At 38.6% G+C, this 21,029-nt stretch overlaps 1 protein-coding gene across 3 annotated transcripts in view; it reads right to left on the bottom strand.

Annotated features, from left to right (window-relative positions):
- Positions 1-670: 670 nt before the first annotated feature.
- GALNT9 (polypeptide N-acetylgalactosaminyltransferase 9) overlaps positions 671-21,029 on the bottom strand; it is a 222,179-nt gene continuing 201,820 nt past the window's right edge. For all 3 annotated transcript variants that reach the window (XM_030026236.2, XM_041126239.1, XM_030026235.2), the window contains 4 exons: positions 17,690-17,827; positions 14,907-15,002; positions 6,062-6,229; positions 671-5,318 (listed from right to left, as the gene is read on the bottom strand). In XM_030026236.2, coding sequence (XP_029882096.1) covers positions 5,172-5,318; positions 6,062-6,229; positions 14,907-15,002; positions 17,690-17,827 — 549 coding nt within the window. In that variant the 3' untranslated portion in view covers positions 671-5,171. The remainder of the gene's footprint in view (positions 5,319-6,061; positions 6,230-14,906; positions 15,003-17,689; positions 17,828-21,029) is intronic.

The following is a 21,029-nucleotide window of genomic DNA, read 5'->3' on the forward strand; positions in this document are numbered from 1 at the left end:
TTATCAGAGTAAAACAGGGAGATTGTTAAGAGACAACCCAAAGCTAATTCATTACATTTTTTAGAAGATGTAAATATTGATGCATTTGTGCCAAATTCATTGAGAATTATTAACTATATAATTTCAGTATTTACTCCTTGAGTTTCCTTAGTTCACTAGGTAAGCAGACTCCATCTTTAGCAGAATGCACTGAGTGCATTAGTATTTCAAGAATATCCTTGTTGCCACACAGGAAGTTATAAATGCATGACGTACAAACTGCAGTAGACCATGGTGCCAATTAATGTATTTTCCATGCATTCAGTAATCACAGCTCTCACCTTAAGTCCAGTAATGTCACACACACAAAAAATCAAATTGTATCCGCAAAATAGGATTTAGAGGTACACACTACAGTGGTCTCTTGAATAGGTATTCCTGATGAAGCAATGCAAAAACGTGTTAAGTTTGGGATTCCTCCCAGAGAGAACATAATATTAAGTTTACTTTGGTGGCATCCAGATCTAAAGACATGTGAAGACCGGATCATTCCTTGGTTTCTATCCAGCTTGTTAGCTAGTTCTTCTAATTTGCAATGCCATCTTTTGTCTGTGGCATAACCTCATGATTGACTTTGATTAGCAGTAAGGAGCAGGTAGTCGAAATAGCAGCAGTCAAAAATGGAACATCATTGCTAGAAATATTTTTAATTAAGTGAATTCTGACAGTTGTTCTTCCTCCCAAAGCCTTTCATGAAAAAAACAAAGGTATTTGTGTCTTAACTGAATAATAACATGCCAAACTCCCTCTGAACTCCACCTTCTGTTGAAGTTCTTCCTACAGCCCAACTCACTGGGTCCCGAAACAGGCCATAATGTGCTTTAGTATGGCTGTTAATGAACCATTTCAAATGAATACTGGATACTGAAGGAATTACATGCTGTGTAATTGATCTAAGGAACAGATTAGGACCGGTGCTATTTCATTAAACCTTATTAGCTCTGGCTTAAGTACTTAAAATTGCAGCTGTCCTGTGTCAGATAGATTACACTACACCCCTTGTCACATGGCAAGTGAGGTTTTCATCTACTAGACCACAGTTTTTAAAGAGGCAGACTGATGAAAAGAAATATAAACAAAGACTGCAAAGGCCTGACCTTCAGACACACCAAGCCCCAAATTATTCATTGAAATGAGATACATAGTTCAACACTTTCAGAATATGTATGAAGACCTGTTGTTTGTTTCCATATTTTTGTCTTAGATCACTTCTATGGAACCAGAGTTTAGCTTTTTGGATGTGGAATAGTCCTGAAGAGCTCTCATGCCTCATGGATGAGCACAATATAAATCTTTATGTAATTGCAGGGGAATCCATTGGGTCCTTCAACAACACCTTTTTTAGCTCTTTCTCTTAGTTGCTTTCCACTGGAGGTTAGCATAACTTCAGGAGCCAGAGGACTATTTTGGCTGAGGAACAAATGGCTTTAGTCAAGCCAAGAATAAAGTTTATAGCTCTCAAAGGAGAAAGGGCTTTTTTTCTCCCCACAGGACTCAAAGGAATTTTTAGGGATCTTGACATGCTTACAAAAGTATTTTTTTTACTGGTTTGCCTTTGACAGCAGTGTACTAGACTTGATGTTCTTTCTCACCTTCTATTCTTCTGTCCTAGGACCTAGTATTTAACTCCATAATCTCCTAAATCAAAATAGCAATTGAAGATTTTGATCTGAATTTTCTCTACAAGGCATATTACATTTACACGATATTACATACTTTTCATAATATCTGGATTGCTGCACTGTGGGAAACGACTGAAAATTTGAAACAGCATTAAGCAGGATTTCAGATTACACTAAGGGGTGAAACACTGACAAGAGACCCATTGACTTTGGTTAAAACAGATAATACTCAAGGCTTTTTTATTATTATTCTTTTTATGAGAGAATATTTAAGACCCTCACATGCAGAGTCACCATGTTAATACCACAGCCAAAGCAGTGGTTCATACAGATAAAGACTAAAGTAAAAATAATCCAACAGATGTGTTTTTCAAATATCAGAAATTGTTTCAGTAAATCTTAAAAAAATGACAATCACAGAAAATACCAACTCCAACTTTAAGAGTTATTTGAACTCTTTTATGTTATTCTGTAAATCTCAGAGCCATTCGTCTATCACAAAAATCCGCTTTCCTTCTTATACTGAAAGTCTGGTTCTTGAAAGCCTCCTGCAGCCTGTGGCCTCTGCACTCAAAGCTTGCCAGGACTGACCACTCTCAGTTAGACGGTTGTAGCCACATTCAAATGCTTTGCACTGGGCAATGAAAACGTGCAATAGAAAAATTCCAAGACAACCAATTCACATTCATTATGGTGGTGTCAGTGAAGGGTTGTCATGCTTGCTTGAAATCTTTGCCAGTAAACACAGATCTATCTGGTCTTCTCAGCTTCAAAGCTCCTAAAATGCAAATGCAATACTCCTTTTAGGTAAATTTAAAACCCGGTATTCCTCCAAATATTCAGCCTTTCTTTTTCTTTTACCTAGGATTTGAAAGGCTTGCTGCCCCATTGCTAACCAAGGATCAAGTGTAGATTGGCAAGTCAAGACAAGGAAAAAAAAAAGGGGGAAAAAAAAAAAAAAGCATGTGGCATATTTGCTTCTGTTCAGTACAGTAACTTTATACTCTAATAGGCATTTAGTAGTCACACTGATATATAATTACTTTCAACTTCCAGCCACCTTCATATAAAATAGTTAGCACTTGCTCATTGGAAAGACTACAAATGGTGTAAATGACCTGTAATGTTATTCTCCAAAAAGCTCACCTAGTAAAATAGTCTTTCCCTTCTTTTGCCTTCTCACCTCCCTCAGCCAAATATTTCAAGGAGTGAAGCTCCATCAGAGTAAACAAAAGAAGAATACAGCTTTCATACAATTGAAAAGGGAGAAATTGTATCTGGAGAGAAGATGAAAAATCACTTACAAATAGAACTCCTCTACAAAGTGTTCAACACCTGCTCAATAGATGGTAACTATCCTTTTAAATTGTCTAATAGGTTAACATAAGGAGGTTAAATGCAGGGCAACTCTTCCCAATCTATATTTTGCCTGAAGCGTCCTACCTGTTTAAGACCTGCAGGAGGGCTCAAATACTGAGCTTGTCCATGATTTTTTTACTCTGTTGCTTGATTTTTTAAAGATGCTACCTCTCCCTGCAGGTCTTATTACACTGTTCAAGAGGTTGTGTTCAACTAACCATAAACACGCAATTTTAAGCATTTTTATATTTAGAATCTCACCCGGAATTACTCTTTTGTATATATTCATGCATAACCTGATCTATGTGACATAAATAAAGATCAGCAATTAGCCACAAATAAACTCCAGGAGAATTGGCTTTGTATTACATTGTGCACACTCCGTTTCAAAAATAAAGTTGGGGCAAAATATAGCGATATGCTCTCTAAATACCAACCAAAAGTTGACAAGAACTGATGGATTTTGCATGTTAAAAGTAAATATTTTATTACATACCATGCCCTTGAAAAATTAACTTTGTTTCCATTGTAGTTTGTTCAGCATGCCTTGAAATAGGAATGGCAAAAGCTCTTCAAGAAACAGATTGCCAAGATTCACGGTACTGCAGTGCCTGCAATTACCTATTTTCCTGGCTCAGTAAAACAAAACAAACTTTTTTTTTTTTTTTAAATTACTATAAAATATTAAACAGTGAAGTTAACAGATACCATCTCTGTCTCTCCTTCAGTATGACTGAATCTTCTGTAATGAAAAGCTGTCTGCCATGGACCCACCTCCAAAGCCTGCTGATGTTGACAGTGGTCATCAACTTTGACAGCCTTTTGGATAAGGCCTTGTCATTGCTCTGGCTACCTGTGCAGAGATACTGCATGAACCACTGCATACATTATTAAATTCAGGTTCACAAAGATGCTGTCAATGGGTCAACTACAGTAAAATATTTACGTTTCAGTGTAACAGTATTTCTATATGCTGCCTAGTTCTTGCTCTAATTTGCTCTCTTATCACTAGGTTTTTGTTTGTTTTTCAAATACTGAAAAGACTTTGTTGGTTTGTTCAGGAGATTTGTCTAGACAGTGCTCACAAAGCGTATTTGCTCACATTTGACATTTTCACAGGATGGATAACAAAATGGAAGATGCAAGTTGTTAAATTCCGCAGATGGCACCTAAGTCAGTCAACTTATTTTCAGAAGTAATGAGTATCCAGCTTCCAGGCAGTGTCTGGAACAACACAACAGTGCACCTGCATGCACAGCACTGCAGGATGGGAACCTTGCACTTACGTACTCAGGGCTTGTGGGCCAACTGAGGCCTCCAGAAATTCATCCATCTACTAGGACATTTACTGCCTCGAAAGAGTTAAATATGCAAGTGCTATATTGTGATGCCTTTACAGCCAAGAAATGTAAAATGTGGCAATATAATGGAGCATGTGGCTATTTTACCTATTCAACATTTACCTGTGTCTAACTAGAAGAGGTCTCTAAAATGCTGCTTTTTAGCAGCTTGAAGGTTGAGAACCACCTGTAAACATTTGCGGAACAGTCTCTTTCTAGAAATAGAGACTCCTAAATCAACCTTGAAATTTATCATATATTATATTATATTTCCAGTGTTATTTACAGATCTTGTGTAGTACAATGAACCAGACATGCTGAAAAGGTAGGATTTTTTCCAGTCCCCTATTATACGAAGTACAATAAAAAAGGCACATGATTATTCACCACAGGAGTTGTGCACCAGTCAATAACTTAAAGCTAAAAAGCTACCCATCAGAGAACTCTCTTTATGAGGCAGTATTGGGATCTCTCCTTTGAACTCATCATAGAAACATCTGTCTATTAATTCCTCTAGGAGAGCTCAAGGAACCCCCTTTTCTCTTGTGTTCTGGTCTTCACAAGATTTCCAAATCAACAGAAAACTCATGTTAAGCTTCCCAGGTCATCTACTGGAGCAAGGAAGAGTCAAATAGGGCATATATGTGTCTGCTTTTCTTTTTCTTCTTTTTTCCTTTGAATGCCCAATTATGGAGGATGCTTGAGAGCCAAGTCCAGTTCAAACTAATTTGCTTTAAGACAAATGCCTTGCAAGATATGGCACACAGAGCAATGGACAACGGCAGGAGAGGCAGCTTCTCAGCCCCAGCAGTCAATGTCGGCCATGTTTTATCCAGTTTCTAATCATCCATTTTTGCCCCGAGCACCTTTGCACAACTAATCTAAGCCCAAAATTTGCATCCTTTGACATTTCCACTTCTAGACAACGGCCAGTGTCTCTGCTGATGATTGGACCATTCTGAGAAAAAAGAAAAAAGAAAAAAGAAAAGAAGGATTAGAAGAGGGAATAGAAAAGATGAAAAGACTAGAAGAAAAATAGTGCTAGATCTGTAAATCCCAGAAAGCACTACAAAATGCCTGGAAAGTTTTGTATATATCAAGTGATCAAAGTCCCTAGAAAGTGCTAGAAATTTCTAGGAGAAGCTCGATAATCCATACAAAGTGCGAAAACAATTCCTTAATAATTCTAGATTTCAGAATTGCTAGAAAATTTCCCAGAAATCACTAGAAAAATCTCTAAAAAGTATTAGAGAATCCCTACAGACCCCAAGATACAGGAAATCCCAGAAACTGTGAGAATGCCTTCAAAAGTCCTAAAAATTATTTGAAAGCTCTAAATCTAAAAATTCCTAGAATGATGCTATAAAAATCTTGGAAAAGTTCTAGAAACAAAAATTCCTAGACACGGAAAAAAATTTACAACTATGTTCTTGACAATCACCACAGAAATTGAGAAATGTCCAAGAAAGGAAAACTAAAAATTCTTAGAAAGCACACCCCAAAATTCCTAGTAATAATATAAGAAAATTCCTGGATAGCACATGACCTATGGAAAACATATCTGACTATTTCTAGAAGGCATAAGTGGGGATTCCTAGAATAGCCCTCTAAAGACCTCCTTGTTTTTCATTAAATATTCTCCAGAGCAGCATTCCTCTCCAATTTATCTCTGCAAGGCTCCCTGAGCTCTTCCTTCCATACCTGTGTGAAATCCCAGAACCTCTGTGCTGGCCTTAGGACATCTTCACACTTCTTCAGAGTCGGTGTCCTGCCCTTCCCGTCATCAACGAGGCATTTGGAGTCAGGCAGAAAGGCCGTGGAGCCCAGTGGCCCCAGCTGCAGGACGCCTTCAGAGCTGTAGCGGACAAGCTGGGGAAGAAAGGAAGGGGAAGACTTTTAACTGCAGCCCCAGGGACCCCAGCGATGGGACACAAAGCCAACCTGCAGCTGCCTTCCCTGCCAGCTTCTGCCCCAAGTGCTGGTGAGGAGTCCTTTGTCCTTCTGCATGTTGGGACCTTCGCAGTCTAGCACATGCTGTTCAAGGGCAAAGCTTGGGAAACTTGTTTTACCAACATAGGGTCTCTCGTAGGACACGATATTCCCTTCTTTCACACCTCTGCTCCCCACCATTCTCTACCCACTATTTCACTGCAAAAGGGCAATCAAGAAAGTGAAGTAATCAATATGTAAATCATACCCACTCAGCAGGAGTTGATTTAACAAGGACACGATGTCAATTTGCCATGCAGTTTGTTCTTAAGAGCTCTGTTAGAGGCTATTGATAGCAACAAGTCTAATTGGGTTTTGTAAATAAACGTTACTGAAAAAAATCCAACTATGCAACCAGTATCCAAAAATATGAGAGAAAAAAAAAGAAAAAGAAACCTTGAGGGAAATAACAGCAAATTTGCTAACATATGCTTCAGGACACGGACCTGTTGGAGTCAGTCCAGAGGAGGGCCACCAAGATGATCAGAGGGCTGGAGCACCTCTCCTGTGAGGACAGGCTGAGAGAGCTGGGGTCGTTCAGCCTGGAGAAGAGAAGGCTCCGGGGAGACCTTATAGCAGCCTGCCAGTACTTAAAGGGGGCCTACAAGAAAGCTGGAGAGGGACTTTTTACAAGGGCATGTAGTGGTAGGACAAGGGGTAATGGCTTTAAACTGAAATAGGGTAGATTTAGATCAGATATTAGGAAGAAGCTCTTCACTGTGAGGGTGGTGAGGCACCGGAACAGGTTGCCCAGAGAGGTTGTGGATGCCCCATCCCTGGCAGTGTTCAAGGCCAGGTTGGATGGGGCTTTGAGCAACCTGGTCTGGTGGAAGGTGTCCCTGCCCATGGCAGGGGGGTTGGAACTAAATGACCTTTAAGACCCCTTCCAAACCAAACCATTCTACGATTCAGGCTTATATAATAAAGAACCACACTCCGATATTTCAGTTTTGTGCGAGGCTTAACTGTTCTGTAATTTAGTGATGTGGTAAATGCTACTGGCTGTAATTAGAGGCTTCAGGTGAGGGCCATTTATTATTTTAGAGGGGGTTTTTTAATAAAAAAAACTTAGGCACAATCATTCATGTTAATTTTTACAGAAGTGTAATTTTTTTTTAACCTTTCTTCTATTTCAAGTGATGATTTCACTTGCCTCAAGTCATTCACAGTAAAACAGCCCTCGAGAAAAAAAATCCATATGCAGAAGGTGAGGTAAAAAAATTGGTCTCCTGTAATCTCAGCATGCCAGAATATATTTTATTACATTAATATTGGACCAAGGGAAAATATTTAAAGACCTAAAGAATATCTGTAGATGGCTCTTGTCAATCAGGACTAATTGTCACAATACAAATATGTGATGGAAGAGAACAGTTTTGCTTTGTTCACAGCAGCCTTTTTCTGTAAGTAGAGGGTGGCTGCCCATTTGCCTTCTCACACTGCTACATTTTGGGTCAGAGAGGAGGGTGACACTGCTCCTTCTCAGAGTGCTACGAGCTTGCTGGGATGGCACAACATCCCACACAGCATGCAGGGGAAAGGACACAGCCAGCGTGGAGCCTGCAAGCTCCTTGGAGACCAGGCAGCAGACATAAACCCACATCTCAAGGCACTGGAGGAAAAGAAAGCTTTTCCTAGGGACACACTAGGGACCTTGAAGAGTTTCTTGCAACCCAAGAAGCCACTGAAGAACTGCTGGATGATAGCAGGCCTGAAGAACAGAGTCTTGATGAAGGAAGGCTGATTTCAAACCCTTTATTCTGCCTCTTCCAGATCTGATTTTTCTCTACTACAATTTTTTTCAATCTGTATTCTAATAAAGCCTCAAAGCCTTAATGGTGGTTTTAGGTTGCTCATTTAGAGGGAAAAGGGGCTCTGTCAGCTCACTCTCTATCACATTGCACTGAGATAACTATGATAGTGATGGAGTCCTCATAAGTTGCAAAAATTAATAAGTAAACCCCTTAATTACTGCTACTTTCTAGAATGGTTGAGGGAGAGCCTGTTGAGGGAGATTTCAAAGCACATTAATGTGAAAATGCACAATGTTAATTTGGCAGCATGCCAATACATCAAATCAGATGTATCAACTTCTCACTTCTTCTGTGTTTAAATCCAGAGTCATTACACCAGCATAATATTTTGTCCTCCTTACCCTAGAAATAGTCAAGTGCAGCACCCAGGTGCCAAAAGACTGCAAAATGGAGTCAGCTATGTGGCTTGTATGCTGTGAGGCTGGATGCTGCAGGGTGAATATCTGAGCCACCGAAGAAATGCAATTATCACCCAGGAAATTCACTGCCTGTCTGGTCTTATTGCTGTTATATGGCTGAAATTACTTAACAAGAAAGGGAAGGAAGGTCAGAAGTGCCTGCCATTTATTGGATGCTACTGACCAGTGCCTGAGATATCATTAAGAGTCAATCAAAAACCCTCAAATTAGAGCCTAGCTTTCTACCGCCATCCTTATTAACCTCAGAAGAATCATGCTGTGAATAATCATATCTTGCTGGTGGTAAAAAGAACATGGTCTACTCGCTCCCAGACCAGATGCCCTTTGACAAAGTATGTGTTCATTTTCCCACCTGCCACTTCTTTTCAGAGCAACCATGTGAAGCGCAGAGTTAGAACAGAGTCTACATCAAAGAAAGCAGAGGGATAACCACATGAGGATGCTCCTTGGTATGAACAATGTCATTGTCAAGGCACTGTCTATACACACTAAATCGAGACACTTTTTTTTTTTTTTTTTGCCTTTCACTATAAAGGTATGGGGGACATACGTAAAAGAAGCTCAAGCAAGCAAAGTGATTCAAAATGTGAATGGACTGCCAGCTCGGACAAACTAATTTCTTTTTTTCCCATATAAACAATGGAAAAAACCCCACATATTTTTTTTTTTTTTTTGAAAGCAAAACCTGCCTGTGTATTTCACACTTCTTGTATCTAATGGGTACTCAGCAGAGTTCAAATGAACTGCAGGCATCGCTGAAACTTACACTGACTGGGAAATGTGTTCATCTTGCAGTCTTTATTATATCTCTCCAGGTCCCAAAATACCACCTAGAAACCTGGTTGGCTTTGCCTTATCTAGATAATCAGAACCACTGTTTATAATGAGCTACCTGCTCTGTAGTATAGGATCAATTTTTCCTGTGGTTTAAGATGAGCAGCATTTTCTGTACCACTATTAAAATGGTTTAAAATATTCTTTGTCATTAGAATCTCAATAGCCAGAATTGCATGTGCTCTGCATCACAGTAGCCATGAACTTGGGAAAGGCACTGTTATACACAAGCCTGCCAAAGCAGCAAGTACCATTTCTGCTCAGGCCTTACAAGCGGAAGGTATGCTAACTCTAAACTATCCCCAGTGTTGAAAGTGGCAATTGTGTGACAGCTCAGCAGAGTCAGAGATGGCCCGGTGCAAGAAACTGCTGTCTATACAATGATGAGACAAACAGAACACCATGGGCTTAATTTTCCTGAATCTGTACTTTCTGCCAAGAGTTCCAACAGTCATAAAAACTTAGGCTTATCGTAAAATAAAATAAAAATTCTAAAAAAGCCACCCACAACCTATTATCAGTACAGACCATATTACATAGTAAAGCTTTAGTGCCTGCTTCTGCAAAATCAGACCAGAAATTAAGGTTCAGGAAACTACTATATGATTAATAACATCTCCCTCCAAAGACTCCATATCATAACTTCCTAGAGACAACATAAACTGTGAAAATAAAATAAGCATTAAAGTAAGTTGCTTATTACTGTAGACTAGAAAGCAGAAACTGAGAGAGTCAATGAAATCGTGAAAATTACACCTGCTGTGTTCAAATTTGATCTTAAGTGCCACTGCCATACCAAAAAAGAAATAACCTGTGAATTTGCATTAGAACTGTGGGCATGATACATCACACCAAATCCATTCCCAGTGCCAGCCAGCCAAAATCTAATGACAAAGTCCCCTTTATTAAGGAATATTCAATCCCGTTCATTAAAAAAAAAAACAAACCTGTGCAAGTCTTGATGGGCTGAGAACCTTAGGTATCCACACACTCCCATTGCAAGCAGCAGAACAGAAGCAGCTTTATACATCACATAAGGATGGACCTTTGCTCCATTTTTCTCTTTTATCTGAGAAGAACTGAAGGATCCACATAAACGACACTGAAACTAAGCACTCTATTAAATACTCCAAGATCTAATCCCGATACTATCTGCTGTACCTATGATAACATAGGACAGTTTTTCCTTCAACATTCAGAAATCTGAGCAGAATGGAAAAGATGTCAAAGGTTGTTTATCAAAACCACCAAATTTGGTTCAAAAATAGTGTAGTGAGTGGTGCTACCTATGGAAGGTGATCCTCCAGGAGCATCAGTGTGATAAGTAAATGCCAGCTTTTAAGAGAAGGATTTTACTTCAGAAAATCCTATCCTGCTAATTTCCAGTCAAGTGAAAAAAAGCAAAAAATAATGACAGGTAGTTGTCTGTAGGAAGCAGTTACACAGATGGGTCTGGTAGCTTTCGACACTAAATTTAACCCCTATCTCTCACTGTTGTTCTCCAAGCAAAAGAAAATCTTTAAGGATCCTTCAGCCCTGCAGGTTAAGGTAGGCTGTAAGCTGACATAGCAATTGCAACAGCGAGCTATACGGGAATCTGAAATACCTTAAGTGTCTGGAATACTTGTCACCACAAGACAAACGGGTCACAAGTTACCAAACTTCCAGGTTTGTTACAGAATCTCACCCACGGCTTCCTGCAAGTTAAGAAACTACCTTTTCATCCACCCTGCTCTAAGCAATCAGACCTGCTACCCAGTGTGCAACTCTGGAAAACCATAGCTCTACCAAGCAAAATGTTAAATATCTGCCCTCAAGCAAGTTTAAGTAAAGCCTTTCATCTCCTCTTATTCCATCTGTTTGCAAAGCTGCGAGCTCCAGGAATGCGAACATTGAGATCTCCCTTCTTTCTGCTTGATCTTAATGCCAAAGGAGTTCTCACTTTCACAGCTGCCGTGCCTCCCCTTTCTCTCAGTGTGAAAGGGAAGAGAGGAGGGTGGAGAAGGAGGCTGTTCACCATGGCCCTGTGATCCTAGGATGCTATTTTATTAACTTCTCCTCTGCTTTCATATGCCACATAATCATCTCCACATCACAGCATTCAAGACAGACTCTGAGACAGTGAATATTTCCACTGAGGCTGTGTAAGTGGGGAGTCTCACATGGTTCAAAACCTGCGTGTCCTACAACCATTCTAAGAAGCTTCCAGAACAACACATTCCACTTTTGGGGGGTTGTGTTGTCTACCTCCCCCTCCCCCCCTTTTTTTTTTTAAATTTGTTTTACAGCAAAAGGGTATTATGGAGTGCTATAGAACCAATGGGCTTTACAGGTGATTGTACAAGACAAGCCACATGCAGAGGCAAGGCAGTTCAAGACTCCCAATATATTGCTTAGTTTCTGAATTTCCTCTAGCCCTGGACTGTTCCCTATTGCTCTCCCAGCAGTATTTGCAAACCTTTTTTCCTGAAAGGGGTTAGATTCAAACTGCAGATCTAATGAACACAGATAAAAATGACACTACTTTTCTGTAAAGCGAGTTTTGAAATCAGCTTAGACTGATGCAAAACTTTGTCTGTGTATTCCCGTTAGCTTACACTGACTTAGCTCGAGTCAAATTCATTAAGCTAAATTGATGTAAACTCAGGCTAAATGCATTCCAGAGCATCCATAGAAGAGCTTGTCCCTGTTTGACTAAAGAAATTTAAAAGCTGATGTCATTGAAAAGATGTGATTTATCATGGTAAAAACTGATCTTGAGAATACACATAGGAAAAGGCATTTTGTTCATGGAGCAGTAACGGTGGAGCGCTTTTATTTTTCACTGGTAATGAAGGACAACACCATTCAGAGGTGTGCAATATGCAAGGGAAATAGGGTAAGTAGAAGAAAAGAACATTTTATCACAGATGAACAGTAATCTTGTTCCTAACTCAGCTTTCTTTAAACACTTGACTGACTTCTGTTGGTTTCAGTGGAACCATGTGTGTACTAAAATCACTGGTAATTTGCTTGTCAGAATTGAAGAGTATGAAAAACAAACAAGACTGTAGATGAATAGTGAGAGGCTTTCACACCGGTAGGACATATCAAGCACCAGTGATAACCTAACTGCTGAAAATGAGTTCCTTGTTTATGTTCTTTTATATTCAGCAGGGCATGTACAACTGACCCAAATCTCAATTCAGTAGGGGTATTTTATGCCCTATGCTTGAGATGAAAAAATGTCAGAAACTGAAAGCTAAACATAGCAGACAACTATGCTCACCCAGGCTGATTAGAAAAGGGGCTTTAAAAATGTTTATTTAATATATTAAAATGCTTGCTGTCAACACCTTTCATGCTATGTGCTTGACTATCCTTGATTAGGGTTTGTGCAGCTGTGGTTCTCATACTGAATTAATTTTGTAAATTGTGGTGAGATGATAGAAGTTTTCCAGCTGTGTAATCATTAATTAACTTGGCTGCATTTGAGTGGCTCCAACCCATGCTTGTCTGTGAAATACTCAACTTAGATAAAACATCACCTCTGCCTTCTGCTTGGTGTTTCTTGCAGAATGAAAACTTTTTTCCTTTTTCCTTTTTTTTTTTTTTTTAAAAAAAAAGAGGAAATAGAAAGTGTGCAGGATGATTTGGTAGATTAACTTTTTGCCTTTCCCATACTTTTACAATTCTCACACACAGGGGATGCTTTGGATTTTAAGGGTTTGGGAGGAGTGACTTTCTCTTTTTATGCATTTATACAGTGCCAGTAACAAAAGGGCTCTAGCTTGTGGCTGTAATGTAAAGTCTAAAACCAGCTTTTCAGGCGTTTCCAGAAAATTCACGTAGAAAGGATACTGAAGACCTGTAGCAGAAGTGAGCCAGAAGAGATCTAACTGGTCACTGCCCAAGTTCAGCTTCTTGGGCAGTAAATACTTTGTGTATCGTTATTTGCACCTGAGAAGAGCTGCCCAGTGTCAAGTATAGGGCCTACAATTCAAAAGGGATCAACTACTAGGCAACATATTTACATCTTACTAAAAGGAAAATGACCTGTTCCTTAATGGAAAAAATTGGTCAGAACTGGATGCGAGAGGCGAGCTACTTTATGCCCCAAAATTTACTAGAGTTAGTCACAAGAAGCTGGGCACATTGCACTTCCTTTCCAATAAATTCACAGTAACTTATGCCCTCATCTATTTTCTTCTTCTGGAGGTCAAAGCATATTCTAGGAAACAGGAGTCATGGAGGCAAACAAGTAGGTTAAGGGCTTAAATTGAAAAATAAATTACAGACAGAACCATTTGTTTCGTTGTTCTTCTCAATGCTAGCACAATAACAGGAGATTAGATGTTGCAAAGGGACTTTCTAGAAGGACTTAAATTTGTAACTTTCTGGTCAGAATGGAGCAAGAGACTAAACTCTGAGTGCCTTGACATCTCTAACTACAGTCTTCTTGGAAAGCTCATTTACATCTAATTAAGCAACACTATTTTGTTACCTGACTCACAGGCTGTTCCTTCTGCCTCTACTAGGAAAGTGTCAGCCAAATGATCCATAATGATCCTGCCAAAAGGACCTTTGGTCAGTAGGAATTACTGTCTGTCACACTGCTCTAATAAGGTATGACTCTTCACCAGCTTGCAATTAAGCACAATAGGCAATATTTAGATTTTGCGACTCTTGTTATGCCTCCATGATGATGTATGCGCCAGGACTCCAAATCAATATACATACAACTGAACTTTAGATAATTGTTAAGTCCGTGATAAGGTTAGAGTTTATTTACACATGAGAATGTTCATTAACATAGATTCAGATGGTACTTCAAAAGAAACTGGAATTACATTTCAGAAGAAGCTCAAGTCCTGGATTTAAATAATATCCAACTTGTATTTAAAAAACAAGTAACATCACTATGCACATGGAAAGAAGAAATGTCATTTTTAAATCTTCAGACATCTGTAAGAAAATAATAATATGCATGGGGACTGACAAAAGAGAAATCTTCTATTTTAGAAAAGTATTAACTTAAAAGATATTCTTAATTCCCTTTGAAGTTGATGTTAAATATGTGCTTAACTTTTTGCCTACTTGGGGAATCACATCAGCAGCTTGCTAAATCATTTCTTCACAGGAGCCTATTGGACCAATGAACAGTTAATTTAAAGAGGTACTATTCCTAGAATAAGTCAAGTCATAACGAGAAGAGCTTCTCACTCATACTAACTGTCTAAATTCATTAATCTGCGGTGGATCGCTCTGTTATTAAAACAAATTATCATGATTCTTCTGTTTTCCTAACTGGCACCTTCAATGTGTAGATTCATATGCTGAACAGCCTTGGAAAGGGCACCCAAAAAGACTGGAGTAAAGCCACATATTTTCCTTTGCAACTCAGGAATGTACTGCCAAACTCAACTCAAATGCACCAAATTACTTTTTGTTTCTTCTGAAAATTCTTTAAATTAAAGGTTTCTCATTAATTACGGGATTTTAACCATTTACCTGAGAGGACATTCCATGGCATGGATAAAGGATTGCTTTGTCATCCTCTTCGGCTCCCTGATCTAAGCAGTAGCCACTAGCTTTGCTGTTACGCACCTATAACCGGATCAGAAAGAAAACAGTTGTATTAGAAATTAATCTGTATAATGCAAGTCCAATCTAGCTAAATCTTAGCTGCACTACAGCTACTGAAACAACTAGTATGTAAAACTGTTCTCTGAGAAACACATGCTTATTCTCCAGATATGACAGGATGCCAACAGTGAATTTGCTACAAGAAAAGACATTATTTGGACAACTGCTGTCTTTACAGACCTTGGGTCAGAGTTATATTTTTAGCCGTTACTCAAAGATCAAACCCCCATAAAATTCACTTTAAGAAACCCAGGCCAAATTTTGCTCCAAATTACCCTTGTGTAAATATAAATTTTGACCCTATATGTTGAGAATGTGACTTCACCAAATGGCATAGGAACTACCCAGGATTGGTGTTGGATGTGGCACCCTTTTGTTTGCTTCTATTGGTTATATAAAACTAAAAAAAGCATGTGAAAACAATTTATTTGAATTGAGAACATAGTATATGGTTATGTACAGAAGTGACGTAAAGCACATTGTTGTGAAAGGATACAGCAATGATAAGCAGTGTTGGAAGGCTTTCAATATATTTAAAGTGTGGGTTCAGAGATCCAATTAAGTGAAAAATTCATGTGCCTCCCCAGACAAGAAGAATTTACAAGTCTATAAAAGCGAGCTGGAGGTCTTGTGAAATTTCAGGCCTGCCTTTCTCTTCAGGCTAGAAGTATTACACACATATCTTGGACATAGAAAAATTTTACAGGTACCTTAAACAAGTTATTTAGACGGACATTTTGAAACAGTCAACAGGTCAGTTTTGGTTTAGACTGTGCACTAGTTGTCTGGACACCCCCCTAATATAGAAATAGCTGCTGCAGGAGATGTCGGAAAAATCAGTAAATAATCCTTCATATTACGGTGTACGAGCATAACAGGGGATCTGATCAGATAAGGGGGCTCACCAACAGTTAAATTTCAGGAGGTTTAGTTCATGACTCGGGTACTATAAAGGCTAAAGAAGATGAAGACAGCTTTATGACATGGCTTTAAAAAATGTGAATTGAGTCACTAGGAAATATATTTTTACTACTGTTTCAATCTGTTTCACATCTACTCAATACATTTATTTTCCTTTAAACTCACTAAAATCCAGACATCTTTTCCTCCAGGAAAATAACCAGAAGAGAAAGTATTTAATAACAAGCTTGATGTCATTTAGGATGAAGCCTCTAGTTTTTTCATTATGGGCATGTAAGACTGAAAGTGAACTATGCCAGTTTATACTAGCTAAATAGCTTGTGTGGCTCCATTTTATTATAAATTTTAATGAATTAGATACTTGCATCACTAAACTTCCTGTTTGACTCAAGAACCTTCTATGTGACCACTCAACAGAAACAAACTTCTTTTTAGAGCCCAGCTTGCTAACTGTCTGGTATAATTGACACAACATTGGCAGTTCTGCCAATGTTCTTCGCAGTTAACAGCCTTCTCGGAGCTGACAGTTACTAATAGCTCCCGTTGAATTTACTAAATGTCTTTCCTCAGTTACTGCCAGGGATAGTTATATTAGGATGCAAAGTGATATTATGCAATAAAACTTGCACTTTGTATCAATATCTGAAGTGCTCGACTTATTTTTATATGAAGTCAATCAAAAGGAACAGAAAGGAATAATGTCCATTTAGTTGTCTTGTGTGAAAATATATTGCCTTTGAATTTAATAGTAGTTCATGTAGACAATTAAAACAGAATCTTAAAAACATTACGCAGCAGGAGAGCTCCGAGAACTTCGCCCCAGTTCACAGTCATAAGTGACAGCAGTCCCTACATTGCAGGCATGTGACAGAGATTTAAAGAGTTACAGAAGGCATGTCTGACTCCTTTAAAGACTGGGGTCAAGCATATGTGGGAGTTTTGATTGGTTCACAGAAGAGGAAGAAATGATCCAGACAGCTGAGGTGAACTGAAACGTCTACACATTTCCAGCACATTCGGATCCAGCATTTTATTAGGGTTAAGTAACCTATCCACTCAGCTATCTCTGAGTAGGTGTTCCAAGGTCTTCCTCAATACAGGTACACAAGTGCAAATGAAAAAACAGAATCAGAGCACAAAGCAGCAAAATTCTTTTTCTTATAATGACTTTTTCATGACGAGAAAAAGACCTGCCAAATGGTAGCCTCACCTCGTAATCTGAACAACAATATGTCCCTTTTTATCCTGAACAAGTAGGATTGCAAAAAGGAATTAATAAAGTTAATGTAATCCTTCAAGTAGTCTGGCAAAACCCAAAAAAGGGATGGTTCTTTACCTAAAAACAATTCAGCAAACTCGACTGTTCTCATTAACTGTAATTATTTTAGCTCTCTTGACTGCTGATGTTTTCTTGATGACATCCATGGCATCCTATTTGGGAAAACGATTACCTCAAATTTATGTTCTCAGAGCTGCTGTATTTTAAAATGAAAGCCAAGGAGGTTGTGTATCATCATTAGTGAGAATGATTTCATCTGATGTACTCCAGTGAGAGGGACAGTGCTTCTCAAAGCCACACTTCTTAGTGCTGATTAAAAGTAGGGGAGGGCATTTCTGTTGCTCCTACTGTGCTGACTTGAAATTGCTCTGTACATCCTGATACCCACCACTAAGATGAATGGACTGCTCTAATGCAGCCATGATGTATTTTCAAAGACATACAGTACCTCTCCATAAGTGACTGTATTATTATAAACCCTCATTTCAGGATAGACATTCTCCAAGTACCACTTAAAACTCCGGCACTGCAGTCGCTGTCGTAGAGCTATTCTTTCAGAAACGTCTCCAAAGTCAACTCCAGGGTTCTACAAAGCAGGAAGAGAATAAAGAAATCTCACTGCATTGTCTTCAGAGTTGTTTTCTTTACTGAAACAAAATTTGAGTTCATTTTGTATAGCAAGCTGTATTTCCCTCTCTTCTCTCTCTTTTGTAAGCAGCAACTCATCAAACAGCTGCTGAGAGCAGACAATAAATATTAATGAAAGTCAGTGGAAAAAGAAGGAAAATAAACAAGCAAAAACCAAACATAAATCAAAATAATAAGAATACAATAAGAATGTTGTTACTTACAGCAATTCTAAATGTTTGCAATCAAACCTGAACTCCTTTGCTTTCAGATTTGTTAGGAATTTAGGCGGTAATTCTGATCTAAGATATGGCAGCTTGATCATGGTTTACTCTAGTAACAGCCTTGGGTATTCACTGATGTAAATGAGATCAGAACAGACCTGTTAAAACTTCAAAGCAGAGCTGCTCAAAAAGTCATTAAGCTCCATTAAACATTTGCGGAGACCAGCATTCAGTTTTTACTGGAACTGGAGCTCATTTGCAGACTTGAGCCATAAAATGCAGTTAAACTCAAAACCTTGTTTATAATACTACTTCAGAATTTAATTCATGTTTAAATACAAATCCCATGAAAAACACAGGCTGGAAGAGTCAAATCAATATGATCACACCCAGCCATTTAAAAAATGCCAGGTCCTAAGTTAGCGTCTGTTGATTTAAACTATTGTAAATCATCACAGTTCAACATTAAGACAGTAGGAGTTACCTCATCTAAAAATCTTTTCCGACACTGTATAAATCAAACGGACTGAAACTGGGGAGTTTTGCGTGGATCTGTCTTAAGTGCCTTCTACACATTTCCTCCAGAAAGATTTCGGTACGTTTTACAAATTATGTCTAATGCAGGGTCACAAGACAGCAGCAAATCTTAGCTCAGGGTTTATTAGAATCCCCAACAGATGCCCAGTTTTCAGGAGAGAATACAAGTGTAATACCAAACAGGTTTTTCTATTTGCCACATAAAGAGTTTGCTGTGCTCACTGCTGCTTGCTGAGGCATACTTTGTCATGAGCTCTCTATGCAGCATCCATTCAAATGAATGTTAATTTACGTACTACTTCAGGCTACATGGAAGGAGAGCAATTCTTGGAGGCACTCAGTACAATAAATCATTCAATATAAGATTCCTTTATCACTAAAATTGTCGAGGAATAGATCATAAGCAGGGCCATACCAAATATTTGGTTAACTAAAATAAAGCTATGCTGATCTTCTGCTGAAGGTTATAGGAACAGGATCTTGCAGATGTGTCTGCAGATCATCTGGTAATCAAGACACACATTATGCACAGCTCCTCAATAACTTGGAAGGGAGCAAGTTGTGAAAAAGATGATGAGAGTTACGAAAGGGTTAATTTGGATGGGTTTTGGTATGGGAGAAAACACATATTTTACTTCCCTCCTTTCTGCCCTATTCTAAAATGAGGCAACAGAGTGCCCTGCTTGCAGTGCCATTCCTACAGAACACAAGAGCAGCAAATACAGCAGCTATGAAAATGCTGTGCTTACTTCTGTATTAGCTGCAGTCATCATGTGCGGGTTACAGTGCGCTGGTACAAGAATGAGGTGTCCACAGAATTCAGTATGTGGACATACTCTTTTTAACCAGGCAGTAAGGTTTCTAGTTCTCCTGCAGAAGGTTTTCTTATGGCTTGTAACAGTACACTACTACTTAGTAATCTAGTTTGAATGCTACAGTGGAATAACTCTGTGAACACTACACTAGCTTCCTTTTCCTGAGCGCTAATGGGGTTATTTTTACGATGCACATTTTATCAATCAATTTATTTTATGGAAAGAAAATTTTAATGTTCAGTACTTCTGCTGATTTTATGTCTCTTAATGCAGATGTGCCTGTTTTTTTTAAAAGCACTGCTGTATAGCTCAGTGCAGAAAACCACATCAATAAGTAATCTCAGAGAGATTAAAGGAACTCATGTTTTGGTGTAAATGCTTATCTAAATACCTTGTATTTTCTCAGAATTCATTTGCAGACAGCATCAAGCAAACAAATTTACCAAGATTACTTTTTCATCTCCTATTTGAAACTGACCATTTTATCAAATGCATGCAGACAGGGCCAAAATGCCCCTAAAAACTTAGATGGACACTGTTTTGTCTTCCTCCTACTATCACAGAAATCTTGTGTGGGAAATAAGTTATGCAGTATTGCCTTTTCTTAAGGCAAAATAATTCTCTGCAGTTACCTCTCATGCCAAAAGAAGTCACCAAAACACATCTTCATAGAGACCTTGCACAGTGTCCAATCCTGAACAGCAGTAAGTGAAATTTGGACATGTGCAAACATCTGACATATTCAGACAACACATGGAGAAGAATGAAACATTGCTCCTCTAGGTATATGTATTTTCAAAACTACAACAGGAATGAACGAAAATGGGTTTTGATATATTACTGAGGTACCAAAGTGCAAGTAGATATTTAGGACACAGACTAAATCCAATGAAGTCTTTGACAAGATTCCTGTGACTGATGGACTCTAGGTCATAACTGAGTATTCACAAAGACACTGCTGGGCTGGCATATTTTCCTGTCCTGATAGGAACATTCCTGTTTCCATTTACTTCAATCAGCTCTGGACAAACCCCTCATATAAGGGTTAATAAACCATCATTACCTACAGATCAGAGTATGTGTCCCCTCAGCTGCTCTCCCTGTGCCCCTTCGCATGAATAATTTGGATGCAAATACCACTAAAGAATACAGCAGCAGTCAGCTTCCACCTGACTGGGATATAACATACATCTCTTCTGTACGAGAATTATGCTCAGTGGAGATGTAGCATGTGATATACTTACAGAATAAAGTGATAAATTGAACCTACAGTTTATCTAATATTTATATTACATGGATTCCTAGAGGCCCCCACATGCCATCTACAATTCGTATGCAGAGTAAGAAACAGAATGTGTCCACATTGCAACTCTCAGCCTGTAGACAATAAAGCTAGTTAATGTGTGATTCTTTTATCACATACTTTGTTTTTTATGCTGGTGAGGTCTACTGAGTCTCACAATGAATGATGATATTTATTTATGGACATTTCTGTAGTCCTCACCACAGCATATGAACACCTCAAAGTTTAATGGCATCCCAAATTAACGACTTCTTCTGAGGAAGCACATAAACCTGTAACATC

This window comes from Aquila chrysaetos, chromosome 9, assembly GCF_900496995.4.
Source record: "Aquila chrysaetos chrysaetos chromosome 9, bAquChr1.4, whole genome shotgun sequence".
In the NCBI taxonomy this organism is placed as follows: domain Eukaryota; kingdom Metazoa; phylum Chordata; class Aves; order Accipitriformes; family Accipitridae; genus Aquila; species Aquila chrysaetos.